Source organism: Peromyscus eremicus, chromosome 18, assembly GCF_949786415.1.
Source record: "Peromyscus eremicus chromosome 18, PerEre_H2_v1, whole genome shotgun sequence".
NCBI classification, from domain to species: domain Eukaryota; kingdom Metazoa; phylum Chordata; class Mammalia; order Rodentia; family Cricetidae; genus Peromyscus; species Peromyscus eremicus.
The window spans coordinates 44,617,482-44,638,707 of NC_081434.1; the positions used below are offsets into that span (position 1 = coordinate 44,617,482).

Consider the following 21,226-nt stretch of genomic DNA (forward strand, 5'->3'; position numbering starts at 1 on the left):
TGACTGTGGCTCTGGGATGCACCTTTATATTCACATGTCATAATCCTGACTGTGGCTCTGGGATGCCCCTTTATATTCACATGTCATAATCCTGACTGTGGCTCTGGGATGCCCCTTTATATTCACATGTCATAATCCTGACTGTGGCTCTGGGATGCCCCTTTATATTCACATGTTATCATAATCCTGACTGTGGCTCTGGGATGCACCTTTATATTCACATGTCATAATCCGGACTGTGGCTCTGGGATGCATCTTTATGTTCACATGTCATAATCCGGACTGTGGCTCTGGGATGCCCCTTTATGTTCACATGTCATAATCCGGACTGTGGCTCTGGGATGCACCTTTATGTTCACATGTCATAATCCTGACTGTGGCTCTGGGATGCACCTTTATATTCACATGTCATAATCCTGACTGTGGCTCTGGGATGCACCTTTATATTCACATGTCATAATCCTGACTGTGGCTCTGGGATGCCCCTTTATATTCACATGTCATAATCCTGACTGTGGCTCTGGGATGCCCCTTTATATTCACATGTCATAATCCTGACTGTGGCTCTGGGATGCCCCTTTATATTCACATGTCATAATCCTGACTGTGGCTCTGGGATGCCCCTTTATGTTCACATGTCATAATCCTGACTGTGGCTCTGGGATGCCCCTTTATATTCACATGTCATAATCCTGACTGTGGCTCTGGGATGCCCCTTTATGTTCACATGTCATAATCCGGACTGTGGCTCTGGGATGCACCTTTATGTTCACATGTCATAATCCTGACTGTGGCTCTGGGATGCACCTTTATATTCACATGTCATAATCCTGACTGTGGCTCTGGGATGCACCTTTATGTTCACATGTCATAATCCTGACTGTGGCTCTGGGATGCACCTTTATGTTCACAGTGCAGTAACTTTTTAGATAAAGAAAAAGGGTTTTACAAGGGTGAGTCTCCAAAGGAAGGAAAAGGAATCTGATTCCTTTTAAATTCTGAACAATCTCTGCAGTTTTACTCTCTTGACAACATACCAAGCACTGTGCTAAGATCTGAAATCCTTTCTTCAGAGACTCCTGGCAGAACTATCTGTGGCTAGCACAGCAGTGCCCACCACAATTCTTTCTTTATAGCCTGTGTGCTCCTCAGCCTGGGGTATCTGATTCTTTAAAAAAAAATTAATTCACTTCTGAGCTTTTTAGCCAAAAATGCTTTTAATTTTAATGTTGAACTGTTAGCGTCTCTTGATTGTGGGGGGAAAAACATAAATAGCAAAAACACTTAATGTAGTCATTTAGAATGTGACTTATGGCAGATATGTGGGCACTATCTTCAGAAAATTAAAGGAATGTTTGATCTGTGATATGGAAGCACAGTGTTTGGAGTCAGGGTCTCACAGCACAGAGCCCAGGCTGACTGCCCTCACCTCTGGAACGCTACTTTTACAGATGTGCACCACCTCACCCCCCTCCGAAGTTACACTTCTCAATCAAGAAGAAAACATCTGACGGGCTACAGGGTAGAGAGTTTATAAAAATAATCTATCTATAAACTCAGCATGGTACAAAATACACTACTCCACATAATTAAAATAATATAGATTTGATTGAAAAATAATGGCTGAGGGTTATCGTGTGTAATTTATTCTATGGTTGTGTTTTCATAAAGTTTTTATTTAAATTCTATCTGGAAAATTTTAAGTGCCCACAAGGTAACTTAACAGAAGAAGCTCAGGCTAAGTTCTTTGTAAAGCTGAGTTGATGGCAAAGTTTTCTTTGTAGCTCAATTATTTAACACGGCGTTGTTGTTGTTGTGAAGACAGGGTTTCTCTGTGTAGCCCTGGCTGTCCTGGAACTCACTCTGAAGACCAGGCTGGCCTCGAACTCAGAGATCCTGCCTCTGTCTCCCAAATGAAGGGATTAAGGCATGTGCCTCTACAGCTGGCCATCCTTCATATTCTTTCAGAACACAGCACTAGCAATCTTATCACGAAGTCCAACGTCTTGTTACTACAAACCTAAGCTACAGCAAGTCAGAGAACTGGAAACTGTGTTACCTCTCATTCAGCTGTTCTCAGAGAACGGTAATTTTCATTCTTCGGTGCTGGAGACTAAACCCAGGGACCTATGCACAGCAGACGAACACTCCACTGAGCTGTCCCCCCAGAGAATGATGAATTCTAACAACACTCCCTAATGTCTCTAACAGATAAGTTACATAATTGGAGTTATTTTTATTTTATAGATACATATATACATACATACACATAAAACTTCACTGTGTAAGTGTGGTGTATATGCACACTGTCGTGTGTGAATGCGGCTGCTCACATGAGGAGGTCAGAAATCTACGCAGGTCAACTTAGTCCCCGCCTTGCACCCTGTTCTGATACTGGGTCTCTGCATGCACCGGGCTGGCTAGCCCGTGAGCTCTGTCCCTACCCTATCATCTCCCCGTAAGAGACTACGCTGGGATTACAAACGCTTTTGTAATCTGCATCCAGCTTTTGTGTGAGGTCTGGGGATGCAAGCGCAGACCCTCACGCTTACATGGCAGCACTTTTACCAACTCGGGCAACCCTCCCCAGCCTTGTCTAACATAAAAAAGACACTATGAATATATTCTATTTTGTTGTTTTTTAAATTACTGTATAAAATATACTTTTGTTAAATATCTTTAAATGAAATAGTGAAAATATTAGTTAAATTGGAGTAGTGAAAAGGAAACCTCAGTTGTTTATCTTTTGAAAAAAAAAAAAGCTACCTCAAAAGGTTGGTGTGATGATTAAAATAAGTTACCTTTTTTCCCCCGCCAACTGCTGAGGCCTCACACATGGTGGGCAAGCACTCTACCACTGGTAACTTAACCTCTACAAAGCACTCAGCACAACAGAACCCAGACCCTGCTCAGTCACTGTGATGCTGCTGTTCTGGGCTTCAGTGTTGCATACAAGAGCCAAAGTCCGTCGCTGGAGTTCAACATAACAAAGTCACAGAATCAGTACATAAACTTCACACAAAGGCATGCTTCTGCCTCCCTGATTCAACAGAAGCCGTTCACTTTCTTGTGCTCATATTAACCACCAGAACTACACACACAGAGGTAACAAGAACGGACGGTGTGCTTCACCGAGGTGTCAGCACACACAGAGGTAACAAGAACGGACGGTGTGCTTCACCGAGGTGTCAGCACAGAGGTCACCCACCTGTGCAGCTCTTCTGTTTTGTCTTCGGTTGGACCTACGATTAGTAAACAATGGCGAAGGACAGCTGCCATGACACGGAACTGATGAGAATCACTCTGTAGTAGAGAAAGAGGAGAGGAAGAGTTGGGGTTGAAAGCCTTAACAAAGGAGTCTGGTGCAATAACACATCACTGCTCCCCAAACAGGGAGATGGCAAGATATTCCAAAACTTCCAAAGCAAATCATTGCCATCCCACATGAATTAATAGCCACAACCACCTGCAGGAATGGCTGGTGCCAGTCGGTGTTGATCTAGCTACCCTGTTTTATGTTTCTGAAAACTCAATTCCACTTAAGGATTTCCATTTCCAGATAGTCTAGTCTTCTGTTCATTGGAGTAGACCATGCCAGTTTACCAGCCTTACCAAAGTTCAGACAGACATGAGCTCTATTGAGACAGTTCTTTTATAACTGGTTGTCCGCTTTTAACGACTGTTTCATCTCTTAGCTTTCAAAAGTCGTGAGTACAACAACAGCTCTGAGATAGGGTCTTGCTATATAGACCTGTGAACCTGAGTACTGTGCTAGCAATATGTATATACCACCACGGATGGCCACCCATTTCATTTTTCGCCATCTTTTTAACCTCTCAGGCCCCACACAGTACCACAAACAATCAAAATTGTATCCCCTTAATTTCCCAATACTTATTCTTGTCAGTGAATTAAAGACACAGAGCTAGAGAGGAGACTGACAATGAGAAATAAACCAAGTTCTGAATAATTACTTGTTTTACCTCTGCTACCTCCGTATCTTTAATGAGGTCGTGGGCCATTACAGTTTCTTTTTCTTTTCTGGTATGTGTGTGTATGTGTGTAATGTACATGCATATGTGCTGTGTGTCTACATGTGTGCACACTTGTGTGCAGAGGCCAGTGGTCGATTTTGGATGTCTTCCTTTATAGCTCTATACTTTATTTACTGAGGCAATCTCTCATTGAATCTCTAACTCACTTAGGGCTAGTCTAGTGAGCCAGCTTGATCCAGAGAGTTTGTCTCCACCACTGGGGCGTGAAGACTACAGGCGGGCTGCCACACCCACTTGGCTCTAATGATGGTGCTAAAGAGCAGAAATCTGGTCCTCACGCCTGCACAGCAAGCGCTTTATGCAGTAAACCATGTCCCCAGCACACCTGCAATGCATTTAACCGCCTGCATCAAGGTCCTCCATACATAATCAAGAGGACACAGCAAAGAAGAGGTAACTATGATAGCCTGGATTTGTTACAGTAAGTCTCTTAGCTACTTGAGAAGTAATAATTTTAAAAGGTTCTTAGTATATAAATAAGTTCACATAAAGTGAAATACGTGTGCATTTATTAAACACACACACGTAATTCACAGTCTTTCAAGATTCCTCTCTCAGACTCTAACAGATAACAGGACACACTTTTATTACTCATAACAAGGCTGGAGAATACTTTAAACAAACACATCACTTATAGATTTGAGACAGATGAAGGCCTCAGTCACAGAATGGGACAGAGTTACACTTGGAGTCAAGCAGGAGTCTAGGTTATGACCTCACATCAGTCACATGCCTCTCATCTCCAGTCTCTTCCCACATATTCCCACAAACATGAGGTTCTGCAAGGATGATAGAAAATGGTGTGCATAATAGGACTGCAAAACTCTGTATAAACTATGAAGGTGAGGGGGGAGGGGAGGAAGAAAATGGGGTGCTGGTACTGAATCAGTGCTAAAGAAGCAACTGTGGGCACGGAGGGAGCCAACGATGGTAAGAGTTCTCCAAAAGGGCGATGAACTGGAGGGCCGGAACAAAGGCTGTTGCATTCACCACCCGGCCTCAGTTCTTGAGTGAAAATTCTCTCATAAGCAAGTGTTCTCTTACTTGCCCTAAAGTATATGAAGCCTACGTCAAACTAAACTATTACTTAACCATTGATAAGATTTTCTCTTATAAGAGGTTATATATAAAAATACATATATTAATAAACATGTATTTATTTATATATTAATAAATGTATAAATAAACATACATTGATTAAATATATGTATATTTAACATATATTAATAGATATTTATATCAGGTGTTGGTAGTGCACACCTTTACTTCTCAGCACTCTGGAAGCAGAGGCAGATGGATCTCTTCTGAGTTCAAAGCCAGTCTGGTCTTCAAAGTGAGTTCCAGGACAGCCAGAGCTGTTACACAGAGAAAACTGTCTTGAAAAAAGATTTCTTGCTCAGCTGTGAAAACTGGGTAGCACCCTGGGCTTTGCCTGAGCCACTGAGCCCCATCTCCAGATCTTGCTTCATCATGACAGGGTCTCACTATGTAAACCAGGCTGTCCTTGAACTCACGCCCTGCATTGCTCCTGCTCACTGCTAGAGATTACAGGTGTGCAGGTGTGCAGCCCAACACTCAGACTGTGTCCTTTTAAAGCAGACAGCCCTCTATTCTGGAGGTAACAAACTCTGCTCATTGTGATCATGACAAGCCTCTTACAAAACTATCCACTTGGTCTTTCCCCAATCTGCAACTGCAAACAGCACTTTCCAGCACATTGCCTTCCTTTCATACCTCTTACTCCCAAGCTGTACTTTCTGTCTGCAATATCCCCTTGACCTTGCATCTACTTAAGTCTGAGTCCCTGTTTGGAGTAACTTCTGAACATGGGCCGTCCTGCCTCTACTTTCTGCCGTTAATTCCTTTCCGACCTCCAGGAAGCTCCTTTTTGGTTACCTGATCTGTATCATTGTGTCTTGTTCAAGTTTCTTTTGTGGAATAATCTGGTGTTGCACATAGTTAACTAAACTTTCATATACTTCCTCCACTAATTATCTTCATGCAGACAGAAGGCCTGTGTTTAAATAGGTGAACAATCAACTCTACTCCAAGTGTCAAGTTCACTATACAGAGAGAAAGCTGCCCAAATTCCAAGTGTACAGTTGAACGACTTTTCACAAAACGAGTAGTGATTATAAGCACTATGAGACTCACGTAACTCCCGTATTAAGAACCCCCGAACTTTCCTACCCCACAGACAGCACCCTCCAAAACCCTAACTTCCAACACCACACTAGTGAGTTTGGTTGCCCTGAACTTGGTTTGGCTGGACTAGAACAGACTCGCGGTTTCTCCGGCTGAGACTGATCTGTGTTGGCTGTAGTGGAGTGGTTCTTTCTGGTGCTTGACAGCCGTGCTACTGAAGTGCTGAGCTGACCCACCCTCATCTGTCACAGCAACAGCATGGGAGCCTGAGAGACGACGCTCCGAGCGGTCCGACGTCGTGCGTGACAAAGGACATAGAAGACTCATATGCATACTGCCTTTTTCTTCACGACAGCACTGCTACCATGAGTGCCCTGAAGACATTACATCACAGCGTACCTATCCACCCTCCTCAATGGACACTGTTTCTTGTCTGGGGCATTCTGAAGACTGCTGCCAGAAACACACTTGTTATATGTCATCTGGAGTGTACTGGGTTCACACCCAGGAGAGGGAACGCTGCATCATGGGACTGTATACACGTAATACTTTACATTCTGAAGTTTTTAGAGAGCACTGCCAACAGTATTTCCAAGCACACAGCTAGAAGACTCCTTACAAAGTGGGCACCCCACCCTCCGCAGCCAACTGCACTCTCTTCCCAGCTGCAGGGTCCTGTCATGCACATGTGCTAGCGTCTTGGTGTAGTAGACAGAGCAGAACCGCCTTGCTATTGCATTGCTATCGTGTTCCCGGTCACTTCACAGCTCTTTGGACAGCTCCTACTGAAGCCCTTTGCCTCCTTCACCGCTGGGCTGACTGGCGCACGGATTCGCAGGCACTCTCAGTGTGCTCAGGACGCTGTGCTTCAGATCTCTGCCCTTCACCGGGTGCCTTGCTAGGCTGCCTTCCGCCTCCTGCATGCCTATTCCTATCCTTGGCAACACTGTCATCTTTTTTTTTTTTTTTTTTTTTGGTTTTTCGAGACAGGGTTTCTCTGTGTAGCTTTGTGCCTTTTCCTGGAACTCACTTGGTAGCCCAGGCTGGCCTCCAACTCACAGAGATCTGCCTGCCTCTGCCTCCCGAGTGCTGGGATTAAAGGCGTGTGCCACCACCACCCAGCTAACACTGTCATCTTTTGAACTGATTGACTGATTGATGGATTTGCTTGTTTTTTTGAGACAGAGTTTCTTTGTGTAGCTCTGGATGTCCTGGAACTCACTCTGTAGATCAGGCTGGCCTTGAACTCACAGAGATCCGCCTGCCCCTGCCTCCCAAGTGCTGGGATTAAAGGCATGTGTCACCACTGCTTGGCCTGAATTTATTTTAATCAAGGTCAATTGCTCAATTTTCCTTTATGGTTTGGTCCTTATTTTATATTCTTTAGAAGTCTACTTTGCTTAGTTCAGAAATGTTTGAATTGTTTGAGATAACGCTTTAATATTTCATTTTTTATATTTAGATCTCTCTTTTAACTCAGGTTAATTTTTTCAAATCTATTTTCCCATCCACTTGAACTAGTATCATTAACAACTTTTATTCAACAAAGGGGGGGGGGGCAGAGAGATGGCTCAGCAGGTAAAAATACTTGTCTTAGAAGCCTGATGACCTAGGTTCCATCACTGAACTAAGGTGGATGGAGAACCAATTCTACAAAGTTGTTCTTTGATCTCTGTTATGTGTCTGATAGAATGTGTACAACAACCCTCCCCCTCCACTTCAGGAGCAGAAACAGTCGTCCAAAGGCTGGCCTAGCTCACCCATGCCTGAGAGAAAGCCCAAAGACCTGGAATATATGGCATCTGGTTCTGCTATGCATGGTTAAAGAGGTTCTTTCTTTTCAAGTATACAGAATATTGAAAAAATAGTGAACACTATAAGAAACAGCTTCTTATGGTTTTAAAAGTCTCTCTCACACTCACTGAAATCTAATTTCTGTGGCAATGGACACAGGTGATAGGGTTCTTAAGAAGTGTTTAAGGTCAGCCGGTGCACACCTTTAATCCCAGCACTCGGGAGGCAGAGGCATGTAGATCTCTGAGTCTGAGACCAGCCTGGTCTACAGAGCAAGATCCACGACTATGCAGTGAGACCCTGTCTCGAAAAACCAAGACAGAAAACACAAGGGTTTAAGTCACGGGGGCTCTGCACTAACGAACAGGTGACTGCTGCCAGCAGGTGTGCACTAGAATTTATCCTGAGGAACTCTAGGCCCCTCACACATCCACATGCTCTTTTATGCAAGCTTTCCCCCCATGTGACATCTCTACCACCTCATGACACAGTATGGGGGACCTCTCCAGATATGACCTCTTCGTTTGGGACTCCTGGCCTCTAGAGACATAAAATAAAGCTCTATTACAGACATGCAGTAAGATGCAACTGTGCATTTATTTACCTGTGTCTGCACGCTTTTCTCTATTAGGTTGTTAGTGCCTGGACAGCAGGTTACGTACACTTTGCCTTGGATTTGTGCCTTGTTTAAAACCTGGCTCAAACTAGCACGAAATAGGTAATTGCTGAAATGATTCAACAATCAAACACTGTACAGCTGAGCTCCTATCTTTTTCCACGTCTCTTTGAATTCTCTAGGACAAGCCTTGTGTTCCTATGTGGCATGCTCAGCTACTGATTCTAGAGCTTCCTGTTCCGTGCGCTTCATCTTCTGACCTCTCCGTTTACACCCAGCTGTCTGCCGAGCCCTGGGCTTTCTTCATACTGCATGACACTTGGGTACAAAGGAAGGGAATGGGAACGCAGTCAGGGATCTCTGGAGAACACGAATTGCTCCATCAACAGAGATCTTGGGGAAAATAAAATAGGAAAAACAAGACCATTTTAAAACTACCTTTCTGGAAGTGAGCGTATATCCTGCTAGAGATGCCATCTTACTCTTTCAAATCCTTAAGAACAGAAGAGGGAGGGAGAGGGAGAGGGAGAGACTACAGAGAGGGAAAGACTGCAGAAAGGAGAGACTGCAGAGAGGAGAGACTACAGAGAGGGAGAGACTGCAGAGAGGAGAGACTGCAGAGAAGAGAGACTGCAGAGAGGAGAGACTACAGAGAGGGAAAGACTGCAGAGAGGAGAGACTGCAGAGAGGAGAGACTGCAGAGAGGAGAGACTGCAGAGAGGAGAGACTGCAGAGAGGAGAGAATGCAGAGAGGAGAGACTGCAGAGAGGAGAGACTGCAGAGAGGAGAGACTGCAGAGAGGAGAGACTGCAGAGAGGAGAGACTGCAGAGAGAGAGAGACTGCAGAGAGGAGAGACTGCAGAGAGAGAGAGAGACTGCAGAGACTGCAGAGAGGAGAGACTGCAGAGAGGAGAGACTACAGAGAGGAGAGACTGCAGAGAGGAGAGACTACAGAGAGGAGAGACTGCAGAGAGGAGAGACTGCAGAGAGGAGAGAGACTGCAGAGAGGAGAGACTGCAGAGAGGAGAGACTGCAGAGAGGAGAGACTGCAGAGAGGAGAGACTGCAGAGAGGAGAGAGACTATAGAGACTGCAGAGAGGGAGAGACTGCAGAGAGGAGAGAGACTGCAGAGACTGCAGAGAGGAGAGACTGCACAGGGAGAGACTGCAGAGAGGAGAGAGACTGCAGAGAGGAGAGACTGCAGAGAGGAGAGAGACTGCAGAGACTGCAGAGAGGAGAGACTGCACAGGGAGAGACTGCACAGGGAGAGACTGCACAGGGAGAGGAAAGGGGGAAATAAGGGAGGAGGAGAGAGGAAAACTCAATTCCCATGTGGCGAGCACAGCAGCTTTAAGCAGGGCATCTCCAGATGAACCCACCATGATGCATTTGCAGGAGGCAGGAAGAAACGGCACTGATCTGTGGAGCCTCAGGAAAACCCAGGCATTAACTTCCTGCTTTTGGTGAGACGTAAATGAGAGAAGTCATGGAAACACCTGCCCAACAGCACAACCCAAAGCCAAACACCTCTGTTTCCTTTAGCTGTTAGTCTAACACAGGCATAAAGATTTTCAGCTGGATGCCTAGGGTTTAAAAGTGTGGATGTGCACTCAGCAATATAAAGTTTTAAAAAACTGAAAACTTTTGAAATCTTTGGCCCATCCATTTCAGGAATATAGATTTCACAAGAAAATTCACTATATTCATGCCTAAATGGGAAAGTAGGATTGTTAAAGGTTGATAAGTATAAAGACTTCTATTTTTATATTTATACTCACAAGTGTTTTTAAACTTACAAGTATTCTTTCATAAGCTTCATCATCCTAGTATTTCTGAGTGAGAAAGCAGTCCTCAAGTTTGTCCTGGCTGCAGAACCTTTTATTCTCCAAACAAAATCTTAGTTACAATACAAGTTTAAAGAGACAACAATAGCAATAGCTATGTTTTTCCAAAGGTTTATAATTTTTCAAAGGTTCCTTTTTTCTTTTTATTTTATTTTATTTTTTTTTTAAAGATTTATTTTTATTTATTATGTATACAGTGTTCTGTCTGCATATACACCTGCAGGTCAGAAGAGGGCACCAGATTTCATTACGGATGGTAGTGAGCCACCATGTGGTTGCTGGGAATTGAACTCAGGACCTCTGGAAGAACAGGCAGTGCTCTTAACCGCTGAGCCATCTCTCCAGCCCCTTTTTTCTTTTTAAAATTTCTCTTTTCAGTGTAGAAATGAGGAACCGAGGAGACTCACCCCCCAGAGGCCACTCCTAGGGACCTTTCTGCCAGAAGGAACACATTTTGAAACTTTTACTCTTAGAAACGATTTTGGCAAGTTGGAGACTCAAATCTGGAGCTCACACATGCTACAGGTGAACCTGAGTCACACGGCGCAGCCCCGAAGACCACTGCTCTTCAGAACAGCGTGGGAAGAGATGGGGATTACAAAGTGACTGCCTTTTGTAAAGATGTTTCCTTCTGGTCACATGATGCAGTGAAGGAGGACCGGAAAGAGCAAGCAGCGCTTGTCTTCTGTGCGGTAAGCTTACAGGCAGTCTGCCTCTTTTGGTCCCTTATGTGGCCTTTTCTTATATAGTCTATGAGTTTACATAATTTCCCTAAGAAGAAAAATTGTATTTATTTGAAAAGTGGATTCTTCAGCAGCTTTTTCAGATCGCTTTATTTCGGTTGGTATGTAAAGCATCAGCCATTCCACTGGCTCACTGAACTGAAGCAACTGTCCTTGGTCTGATAAGAACAGAAGGCAGTGGTTCCAGGGAAGCGGACTCACCCACCCAGCCTCGTTGTACGGAGCCCAGCTGTGAGTACCCCAGAAAAAGAGACTCTGTGCTTTGGTTTCTGTGTCTTGTAAATGGTGTTTAATTCTAGGAAACTTGTGTCCTGCGTTCTGCAGGTGGCTAATCCAGAAGTGTCTCCATCCTGGCACTCCCCTCTCCTAGCACTAAACACGACTATTGGCTGACTTACTGCCTGTTTCTACCTATAAACTAAAGTTTCATGAAGGCAAAGACAATGCTCAGTATTTGCCAGTGCATTCTCCAATGCCTGGGACAATGTCTAGCGATTGTTTATAAACATCTGCTGAGCGACTGTTGAATACAGAGCCACATGAAGACATTCTTTTATAAATAGGTTGTCAAAGATCCTATTTTCAGTACTGTTTATATCTCTGAAAACTTCAGCATTGGCCCAGTGTCACATTCATGACACATACTTCATAAAAGCTGTATTAACTGCCCCCTGGCTCACACAGATAAACCTATTCTAGGACCACTGACCCTTTGTGGGGAGAGCCTGTGTCTCGGAGAATGAGCTTTCTGGAACACCGAACGAGGCTTTGCTACTTCACCATTTCTAGAGCACTCCAGTCCCACTGTCACTTAGCTGAAACACTACCAAAAGCTCATCTCAATGCACGGACTCTCACCACGTGTCTCCCACACATACACTGCGGAGCAGCCACTGAGGTAGAAACCATCTTGTCAGGCATCCAAACAGTGTAACAGTGGCAAACCAACAGTCTCAGAGGCGCTTTTACAACTAAATGGAGGTCTTAAAAACACCAAAACAAACAGTGTAAGAAAAATAACCACAGAAGGTACCATAAGCAGAGACGTAACATTTTAAATACTTGCAAATATTTGGTTTCAAAGCATAAATGGAGCATGTGGGCTTTCCACATCCTTTCCTGCCAAGTCTCATAAAGCTGACTACACTGCAGTCATCTGAAACAGCTGTTAGCACTCAGCTTCAAATATTTGGTTTCACAATACAGACCGATTTGCGCTGTACAACTCAGATGCCTGTGTGCTCCCACTATAGCTGCGCTGAGATAATCCTTCTCCAGTAGGCTGCTGGCAAAAACATGGGTGAGAATTACTTCAAATAGACAGGGCAAATGGTAACCTCAAAGGCAGGTCCTGAACTGCACTGGTTTTTTTTCTCAAGTTCATGAAAAAGAAAATGTGAAATGCTAGGATTCTTGATGAACAATAATGTCCCCTTCACTTAAAACTGTGGGCTTTCTTAAACTAAATTTGATGTTGAGCACATTGTTCCTGCGGAACTCAAACATAAACTTCAAATCCACCTCACTTGGAGTTGTTGGAAGGTCCAGGCCACAGAGAAAGATCCTAGTCTAGAAATAAGTTGAGTGGTTTACAGCATTTCCCCCTTTCTGGTATAAGCAGACTGTTTCCTGGGGCTGCTAAGTATCTGGCTGTGGCTTTAGGCCTCTGAGGGCTTCATGGCACTACAGAGTAACACCTTGGAGACTAATGACTGGTGTATTCAATGGTTTTTACTCTTCTCAGCAGATCAGCTTTGGTTGGCCAAGTTCAACTGACTGGGTTTATCGTAACTTTTAAGATGCAAGTCTTATCCTCAGCCTCCTCTTTCTCTCCAGTCTGTCACTCGAACCTCGTTCTTGAAGGGCACTCAAAAAAAGAGAAACGATTACACAACTCAGAAGACCATCTGCCATCCTACAACATGGTAGTCCTTCTTTACGCTATTCTTATTTTTTTTATGCACATGTGTGTTATGCTTGCATGTGTATCTGCAACTCATGCATGCCTATTACCTACAAAGGCCAGAAGAGGCATCAAATCCCCTGGAACTAGAGTTACAGGTGGTTGTTGAGTCACCACGTGGGTGCTGCAAACAGAGTCCAGGTCCTCTGGAAAAGCAGCTAGTGCTCTTAACTGCTGAGCCATCTCTCCAACCCTTGAAAAAATACGACTTAAGAAATACCCTGCAGTTTAGAGAACTGACTAATGAAGGAACTGGGAACTTTTTTCATTTCCCAACTTAGCATTCTTCTTTGTGTGCAGCAACCCAGATAAGTAATTCCAGGTAGCTGTGTGTACTCTTCCCAACCTTACCTCTTTATGCACCTTCCAACTGTCTACCGTCACATTGAAGAGAGCTTTGAGGGCCTCAATGGCACAGTCTGTCTCCTGAGGTGAGAGAGGAGGTCCATTATGGTCTATGGCCGATTCATACTCATCGGTCCACTTGATGCTAAAGGCACTTTCCAAGATCTGGGTTAGCAGCGGGAGTCCCTGGAGCTCATAGCGCAATTGTGACCTGATGTCAGTGTGCAAAAGTGACAAGAGGAAGAGCAAGCGCAAGTCAAAGCACTTTATGTCATTGATACATTTTCGGTCCTTGCACTTTCTCAGGAGGTTACAGAGCTTTGCAGCGAGATTCAGTTCCAGGCTGAGCTGCTGGGCCATCTGACTGTTGAACACGATGTTACACAGACACTTTAATGATTCTACAATAACCGGGAACTCTGACACCTTCTCCAAAGAATCATCCGACTCATGCAGCTTGGCTAGTCTCAGCAGTATTTGCATATTTTCCTTAGTTGTTACAGGAACTAAAATCTTTTTGTCTCTGGAGAGAATGCGGAGTACTTCCAGGCAGGACACTTGACATGTTGTTGGGACATCCTTTACAAGGACTTTAAATATACCTTCACAGAGTTTCTGAAAAACAAGAACAAGTTTGAAAAAACCATTACTTGGCTGATATTATTTTAAACAGAATGTTTTCTACCAGTGTAGGCTAAAGATCTGGCTCTAAGAGGACTTTATTTTTTAGATCAATCACAAAAATATCCGAAGCAGAAGACAGCTTCTGTTTGGTACACATCTTTCACTTCTACAGCTATGGAAACTGACGGCCAGGGAGGGTGAGGAACTTGCACTGGGCAGTGGATTGGTGGCACAGGTAGAGCTAGGGGATGCAGTCACTGCCTTCTTGGTCCACTGTTTTTTTCTCTTAAAAACCACATATTTTATCTTAGATCACTAGAATAAAGTATTTTCCATAGCTTTAATCTTAGCAGGACTTTAAAAAGAGTAGTATTGGGATAGAGGGGAATCAGGGCAAAACACAGCTGTTCCCTCCTGAGAGGTAAGGCTTTAGCTGGAGAACTGGCCCATGGCTGTGTGGGGGTGCCTAGGGAGGCAAGAGGATACTGGCTCCCTTGGAGCTGGAGTTATAGGCAGTTGTGAGCCACTGGATGTGGGTGCTGGGACCAAACTTGGGTCCTCTGAAAGAGCAGCCAGGGTTCTTACAGCTGAGCTTTCTCTCCAGCCCTTATCTTGTGTTTCAAAGGTATTTGTACTACCAAATTTAGTAACACTGCCGCAAAATCAATGTTAGCTTTCTTCTTAAACTGCAGGTCTGCATCTCTCAAACTTAATCTCATATATAGACCAAGCAAGTGTTATCATTCTATTAAGACATTTCTGTATTTCATTAATTTTTAAAAACAACAAAGGAAATAAGATTGTTTAAAATTTTATTTTGTGTATTATTAGTGTTTTGCCATGGTTTTTGTGTCCCCCTGAGTTGCGTGTGGGTGCTGGGAATTGAACCCAGGTCCTCTGGAAGAGCAGTTAGTGCTCTTAACCGCTAAGTCATCTCTCCAGCACCAATAAGATTTTTTTTTAAATAAAGTTTCTATTAGTCTATCATTAGACTTTAACTCTTCAAAAAGAAGCTACCTGGGATCAAATATGATTTTGCTAAGACTCTGAGGTCATGTGCAACTACCTGATACAGACTATTCATATAACTAATAAAAAGTACTAATTCTAATGCAAATGTTTTCTAAATAAAGCTAAGAAGGAGCTTTACTTGACAAGCTAAAAACCAAATTCCATAACCATGTCAACTCTACCCCATCTCATCTGATAACAAGGCTTTCTTTTAATGTCTTAACATCACTGTTAAGGCAGTATTTTAAATGGGTGTTGTCTAGGGCTAGAGAAAGTATGGCAGTTATTAAAATTACATTGGGCAGGAAAATTCTTCCATTTAAGATATGTCAAATTTAAAACAATCACACATAGTGTGCATACTATTTCTCATGTGGTACAATCCTGGAGTAAAATCAAACAATCTTTACCACCACACAATTTTTTTCAAGAAAGAAATGATCTATCTTTCTGTATAAGAAACCTAGAATACAGGACTAGAGAGATGGCTTAGCCATGAAGAGCACTGGCTGCTCTTCCAGAGGCCGTGGCTTTGATTCCTGGCAACCACACAGAGGCTCAAAACCGTCAGTAACTCATTTCCAAGGATACAATGCCTCTTCTGGCATCCATGGGCATTGCATGCACATGGTTCAGGCATACATACCAACAAAACACCCGTACACATAATAAAAAAGAAAAAGAAAATAACTATGGAATTAAATAAATATAAAATGTAACATGTGAATATGGCATAGTACACAGATATCTTTACCTTCTAAACCCAAAACAAAAACAGAAATCTACACAGTCCCTTTCTTTTTCAGACACAAGAAGGAAGACAGTATGAAGGTGAATTAGAACAACCAAGGCTATACAGACCTACCAAAAGGACCGAGAAACTGAGACCTATGAAGAAAGCGCACCAAGTTGGAGATGCTGAAGAGTTTATCCTTTAAACCTAAAGGTTTAGCCAAGATCACCTGGCAACTAAAGACAGGTCTCTGTTCTCCAGCAGTTGTCAATGCTGGTTTCTCCTGAGCATGCCATTTCTCATAACCGACAGACACACCTCATGGAATGACTGTTAGATAGCTTTTCTGTCTTTTAAAAAGTAATACCAGCTTTTAGATCTCAACTGATTTCTGAAAACGCAAGTACTTAAGAACGTGTAGGACTAGAGAGGTGGCTTACCATGCAAGCATGAGGATCAGAGCTTGGAGCTCTAGACTTCACATGTGTGTTGGGTGAGCATGTAGCCTGCCTGGAATTCCAGGGGACAGGAGGCAGAAATGGGATCGCTGGACCAACCTGGTTATCTCAACTACTTGTACTGGTGAGCTCTGGATTCAAATGAGAGACGCTGCCTCAATAAATACGATGATGGGTGACCAAGAAGACATCTTACATCAATCTTGAATTCTCTCTCTCTCTCTCCCTCTCCCTCTCCCTCTCTCTCTCTCTCTCTCTCTCTCACACACACACACACACACACACACACACACCTGACTTGCACACAAATGTGTATCCATATATGTGCCTACACATACACACAAGCATGCACACCACAAACACATGAAAAAGAACATATAAAAGTAAGAAGCAAGTGGTATTGAATAGATATACTTACTATTTTACTGGACACAGTAATTTCTATTCAAAGAATTTTAGAAAAAAACAATTATGTACCACTTTTGGGTCAGTCAGAAAAATTGGATGTTTATGTTTAAACCAAGCAAAGGGGCTGAAGAGGCAGCCTTCTCTGTGACTCTGACTGCATGGACTACTTCCACATTTCAATGACCCTCTTGTGCTTTTCTTTCATTCTGCCCTGCCAGTATTTATCAAGCTTGTAGTGGTGTTGGGGACTGGACCTAGGGCTTTGTGAATGGCACATAAGTGCTCTATCACTGAGCCAAAAAGGAGTACTCTTCAAATTGATTTTACTCTTAAAACATACTGTATGCTTACAAAGTCAAAGGATAAGTCCCAGTAACAAAAACCAAAGAGTAAGAGCTGAACAGTTCTCCAATGCCCATACTATGGAGTATCAGAAACAAATTAAGCAATGTGTTCCTGAACTGAAAGTCTAGTTGTAATGATGGTTCTCAAACATCAACATGCATCATAACTACTCTAGGGCCCACTAAAAGCTGTTGTGCCTCACCTCCAGTTTCTGACTCAATGGACGTGGGGAGAGGCTGCAGAACTGGTACCTTTACCAAGTTTTCTGATGATGTTGCTCCTCTAGTGGTCCAGAAACCACACTCTGAGAACTACTGAACACAGTTAACACAGACTGACATATCTTAGGTTCACTCTCAGATGGATGCAGAAATGCAGACACATGGACACAGAACAGTAGGCAGAGTTGAAGGCCAAGGGCACAGATACGTTAACTCTTTAGTGTCCTTGGCTGTCGATATGTAAGCAGGGCAGGGATAGGAATGAGTATTATTGTTGGACCACAAGTCTTTTTTTCAACGTTGGAAACCATCCACGTGTGAGGCACATTACTTTTTAAGGTTGACTCTGTGTTTGAAACCTGTTCATCTTACCAAGGACCCTACAACCAGAACAGGATGGTGTAATTAGGAACGGGATTGGATTTAACTTGTTTGTATTCCATGCTTGTCTTATTCCTGGTGTGAACTTGGTAAGTTCTTTTTTCTTTGGACATTGCACTTATCTTTAATATCACACAAATACAGCACTTAGAACAATGCCTGGCATGTGATAAACATTTAGCACAAGTTTCTATTATGCACACTCACAAGACAAAAAATCCTAGTCTTCAGTTTGGCATTTAAGACTCTCTGATCTGTTTTTAAGGGTTTTTTTAAACATTTGTGTGTGTGTGTGTGTGTGTGTGTGTGTGTGTGTGTGTACATTGGCAGAGGTCATAGGACAACTCTGGAGTTGGTTTTTTCCTTCCAACAAGTGAACATGTGAGTTCTGGGGAACAAACACTTTTACCTACACAGTAATCTGGCTGGCCTAACCTGTCTTTTGAGTTTTCTCTCATACTAACTAGGTATCCTCTGAGTCTGTAGTTCTTGACAAATTTTTTCACATTTAGCTCGTCTGTGTTCTGACCCTCTCTCCTCTATGCATATCAACCCTTCTCTGTCTACAGTTTAGCCATTTTCTGAGCTATGTTTACATTTTACTGTAAGTTTTCCCTAACCACCTTAACCCCCAACATTCTTCCTTCCCAAGGAATATCCCAGTCACAATTGTGGTCATCCTGTATTTAGTGCATCTGTCCTGTCTTTCTACGGTTGGCCTCAACAACTAAAGCTGTCCAGCAGCACAAGGACTTGCTTTTACAGAAGAAGAGAACGTACTGTACTGCTGTTTGAATCAGGAAGGCCTGCCGTAATATCTGACTTTGCCATTATGAGCTTGCCAAGGGGTGGGGGGTGGGGGTCTAGCTGTATAATTAAGACATGTTATTTAACTTATAACAGTTATGTTCTAAGCTTCAGTTTCCTACTTGTATAATGGGAATAATAACACAAGCATCTCATGAGCGATGCCATGGGACAGACATAAAAACAGTCCTTCATTACTTCACTTTTCTGTAACTGTTACCAGAGCAGATGGAGCACAGGAAACAGCCACAGAACTAATGGAAGTTCCCAAGCTGCCAACATTATCGTCTTATTAAGATTTTTTTAATGCTTCTTTTGAGGAAGAAAAAAAGCAGCAGAGACTTCTGTTGTGAAAATAGGCCTCCACATAGGCCACTTCTCCAGAAGGGCTTGATTAGCTAAATGCATATGTTGTGTAAAATAGAAACTTAAGAAGCTGAGCAGGGGTATGGATCAGAAGGAATCAGGGAAAGAAATGAGTGTGATCAAATACACTACATGAATGTGTAAACTTCTCAAAACTATAATAATAAAAACAATACTTACAACCATACTATGTTCTATGTATCAGACAAAGGTCTTTACCCTGAATCAAGCTATTTGAGTTTTAATAACATGCATATTATTTTAACAAACAATTATAACCATGTATACCTGATTGTGTTTCCTGACATTTTAAAAAACTCATTTTCCCAATTATTACAGGGTTCTTATATAAAGGTAATTTTTAAAAAGATTTATTTTTATTTCATGTATATGAGTATCTTGCCTGCACGTATGTATGTATGTGTGGCACATACATGCTTGGTACCCTCAGGGGCCAGAAACAAGCATGAGATGCCCTGGCAATGAGTTACGACAGTGATAACTGCCCATGTGGGCACCAGGACGGCTGAGCCACTTCTCCAGGGCTTCCCAAACAGAACTTGAAATGGATACACCGAATGCAATCCACGCTGTCACTGCAGCTTTAACATGAAATGCAGCCAGGCCAGCAAACTAGTGGATTCGCAGCTCGGAAAGGTAGGGTTTCTTTATGCATCTGTAGAATTCAGTCAGCTTTGGCTTCAGCTGTGAAACAAGCAAGGTTAGCTATGAGGTGAATGTGAACATCCCAATGATCTATTATCATCCATACACTCCTAGGAGACTCCTAAAACTATTCTAAAAGCAAATTTCAACTTTTAAACATAAAGAGAACACCTTTGTTTAAAACCTGACATCACAATCTCCATGCAAACCTGAAAGAGGCTTCCAGAAAACCCTTCTGAAACCATGTCAGATGGTTAACTGCCCACTCACAGCCGGTTACTAGACCATAGAGAGATGAGGACAGAGACTGAGACAGGTATAAAAGTTGAGAGTGTTCACTTAGCAATCTCTACAGTAAGTTAATGTTGCTGGGACAACTAAGAATATGGTTATTTCTTTTAGTGGTTAATTTCGATTGCATTTCACAAAAGTACTATGTTCCAGCATTTAGGAGAAAATGAACACAATAAAGCCCTCAGTCCTTATCACAAATCATCTGTGAAGCACTGTTATAGATAAGCATCTTGTCTTTTGTAAGTTGTCTTTGATTAATATAACAAGGAACTAAAACTAACTGGGATCCAGAGAAGAAAACAGACGAAGCTTCCTAAGTATGCTGATCCAGAGTTTCATCATTAGGCACTGAGGTAGAAATGAAAAGCTGCCCACTAATGACTCCATCTTCCCTTTCTTAGGCAGGAACAGAGCCCCAGCAACCCATGGCTGCCTGGCTACACCACTTTTCCAGCTAGTCAGAGACAATGCCACTGAGGTCCTGCCAATTCAGGGCCGTTATGTTCTAAGACTGTGGCTTCGGCTTTTTCACTTTCTCTTCCTGTCTACAGCACAGCTTAGAAATGGCAGCCCAGTGTAGGCCAGGACTTTGCTTAGACAGTGAAGTTTGACTTGACAACTTGGAAGGAAATGAGCCCCACCCCCAATCAATTCACAGAGCAGAGCAATTTGCATATGGTTACCTCAAAACTGTTACTTGCAAAAAAAGTCAAAGGTAACATCTTAATTCCTTAAACCACTTCTGTCTTGCTTTGTCATTTTAAATGTGTTGATTCTTCTGCTACAATTTAGTTATCATCTGAACAGAATGCACGGTTGAAGTATGCGTCTCCTGCATGATCTTTCCACAATTTTCTACGCCAGCAATTTGTATGTAACAGAAGTTATTATGGTCTACTGCAGAGTCTAACAGCAACTTTTTCTATTATTAAATAGAAATTTTGATATTAACCAAAAATATAAGTTTTGGTATTAACCAAAAGACAGGCTGGCTTTACCATGGCTAGTCTGTACATTCATTTGTTCCTCTCTTTCACCACAGTCAAGAATTCCCTAAGAGTCTATTTTATAAGTCCAGGTGAGGAGGAGAGACAATGGCAAAGGTCTAAGGATTTAGGGCCAAGTGGAGAGGTACAAGGAAACTGAAGTTGTGTTAACGTGGTAAGTGCTTCTCACAGATCTTCGCCAGAAGTTTCTTGTGTTATTGGCAAGATAGATTAGAAAATTCTGTTTGGAAGGTTGTTCTGTGTTTTAGGACATTTATGGGAATTTTCAGTTTCTACAGGGTGTTAATAACATACCAGCATTGCCACCAAGTCATCACAATAGAAAACGTCTATGGAAGTTATCAAGAGTCTCCCAAGAGACACAATCCGCTCCCCTCACTGAGAAACACTCATCAGCCAC

The 21,226-nt window shown here is 42.8% G+C and overlaps 1 protein-coding gene across 4 annotated transcripts in view; it reads right to left on the minus strand.

The window, feature by feature from the left end:
• Ric8b (RIC8 guanine nucleotide exchange factor B) overlaps positions 1 to 21,226 on the minus strand; it is a 104,889-nt gene that overhangs the window by 59,555 nt on the left and 24,108 nt on the right. For all 4 annotated transcript variants that reach the window (XR_009375040.1, XM_059245147.1, XM_059245146.1 and 1 more), the window contains exons 3-4: positions 13,512 to 14,120; positions 3,209 to 3,303 (exon numbers count right to left, since the gene is read on the minus strand). Coding sequence is in view for 3 of the 4 variants with exons in the window: in XM_059245147.1 (XP_059101130.1) it covers positions 3,209 to 3,303; positions 13,512 to 14,120 (704 nt within the window). In the remaining variant the exon portion in view is untranslated. The remainder of the gene's footprint in view (positions 1 to 3,208; positions 3,304 to 13,511; positions 14,121 to 21,226) is intronic.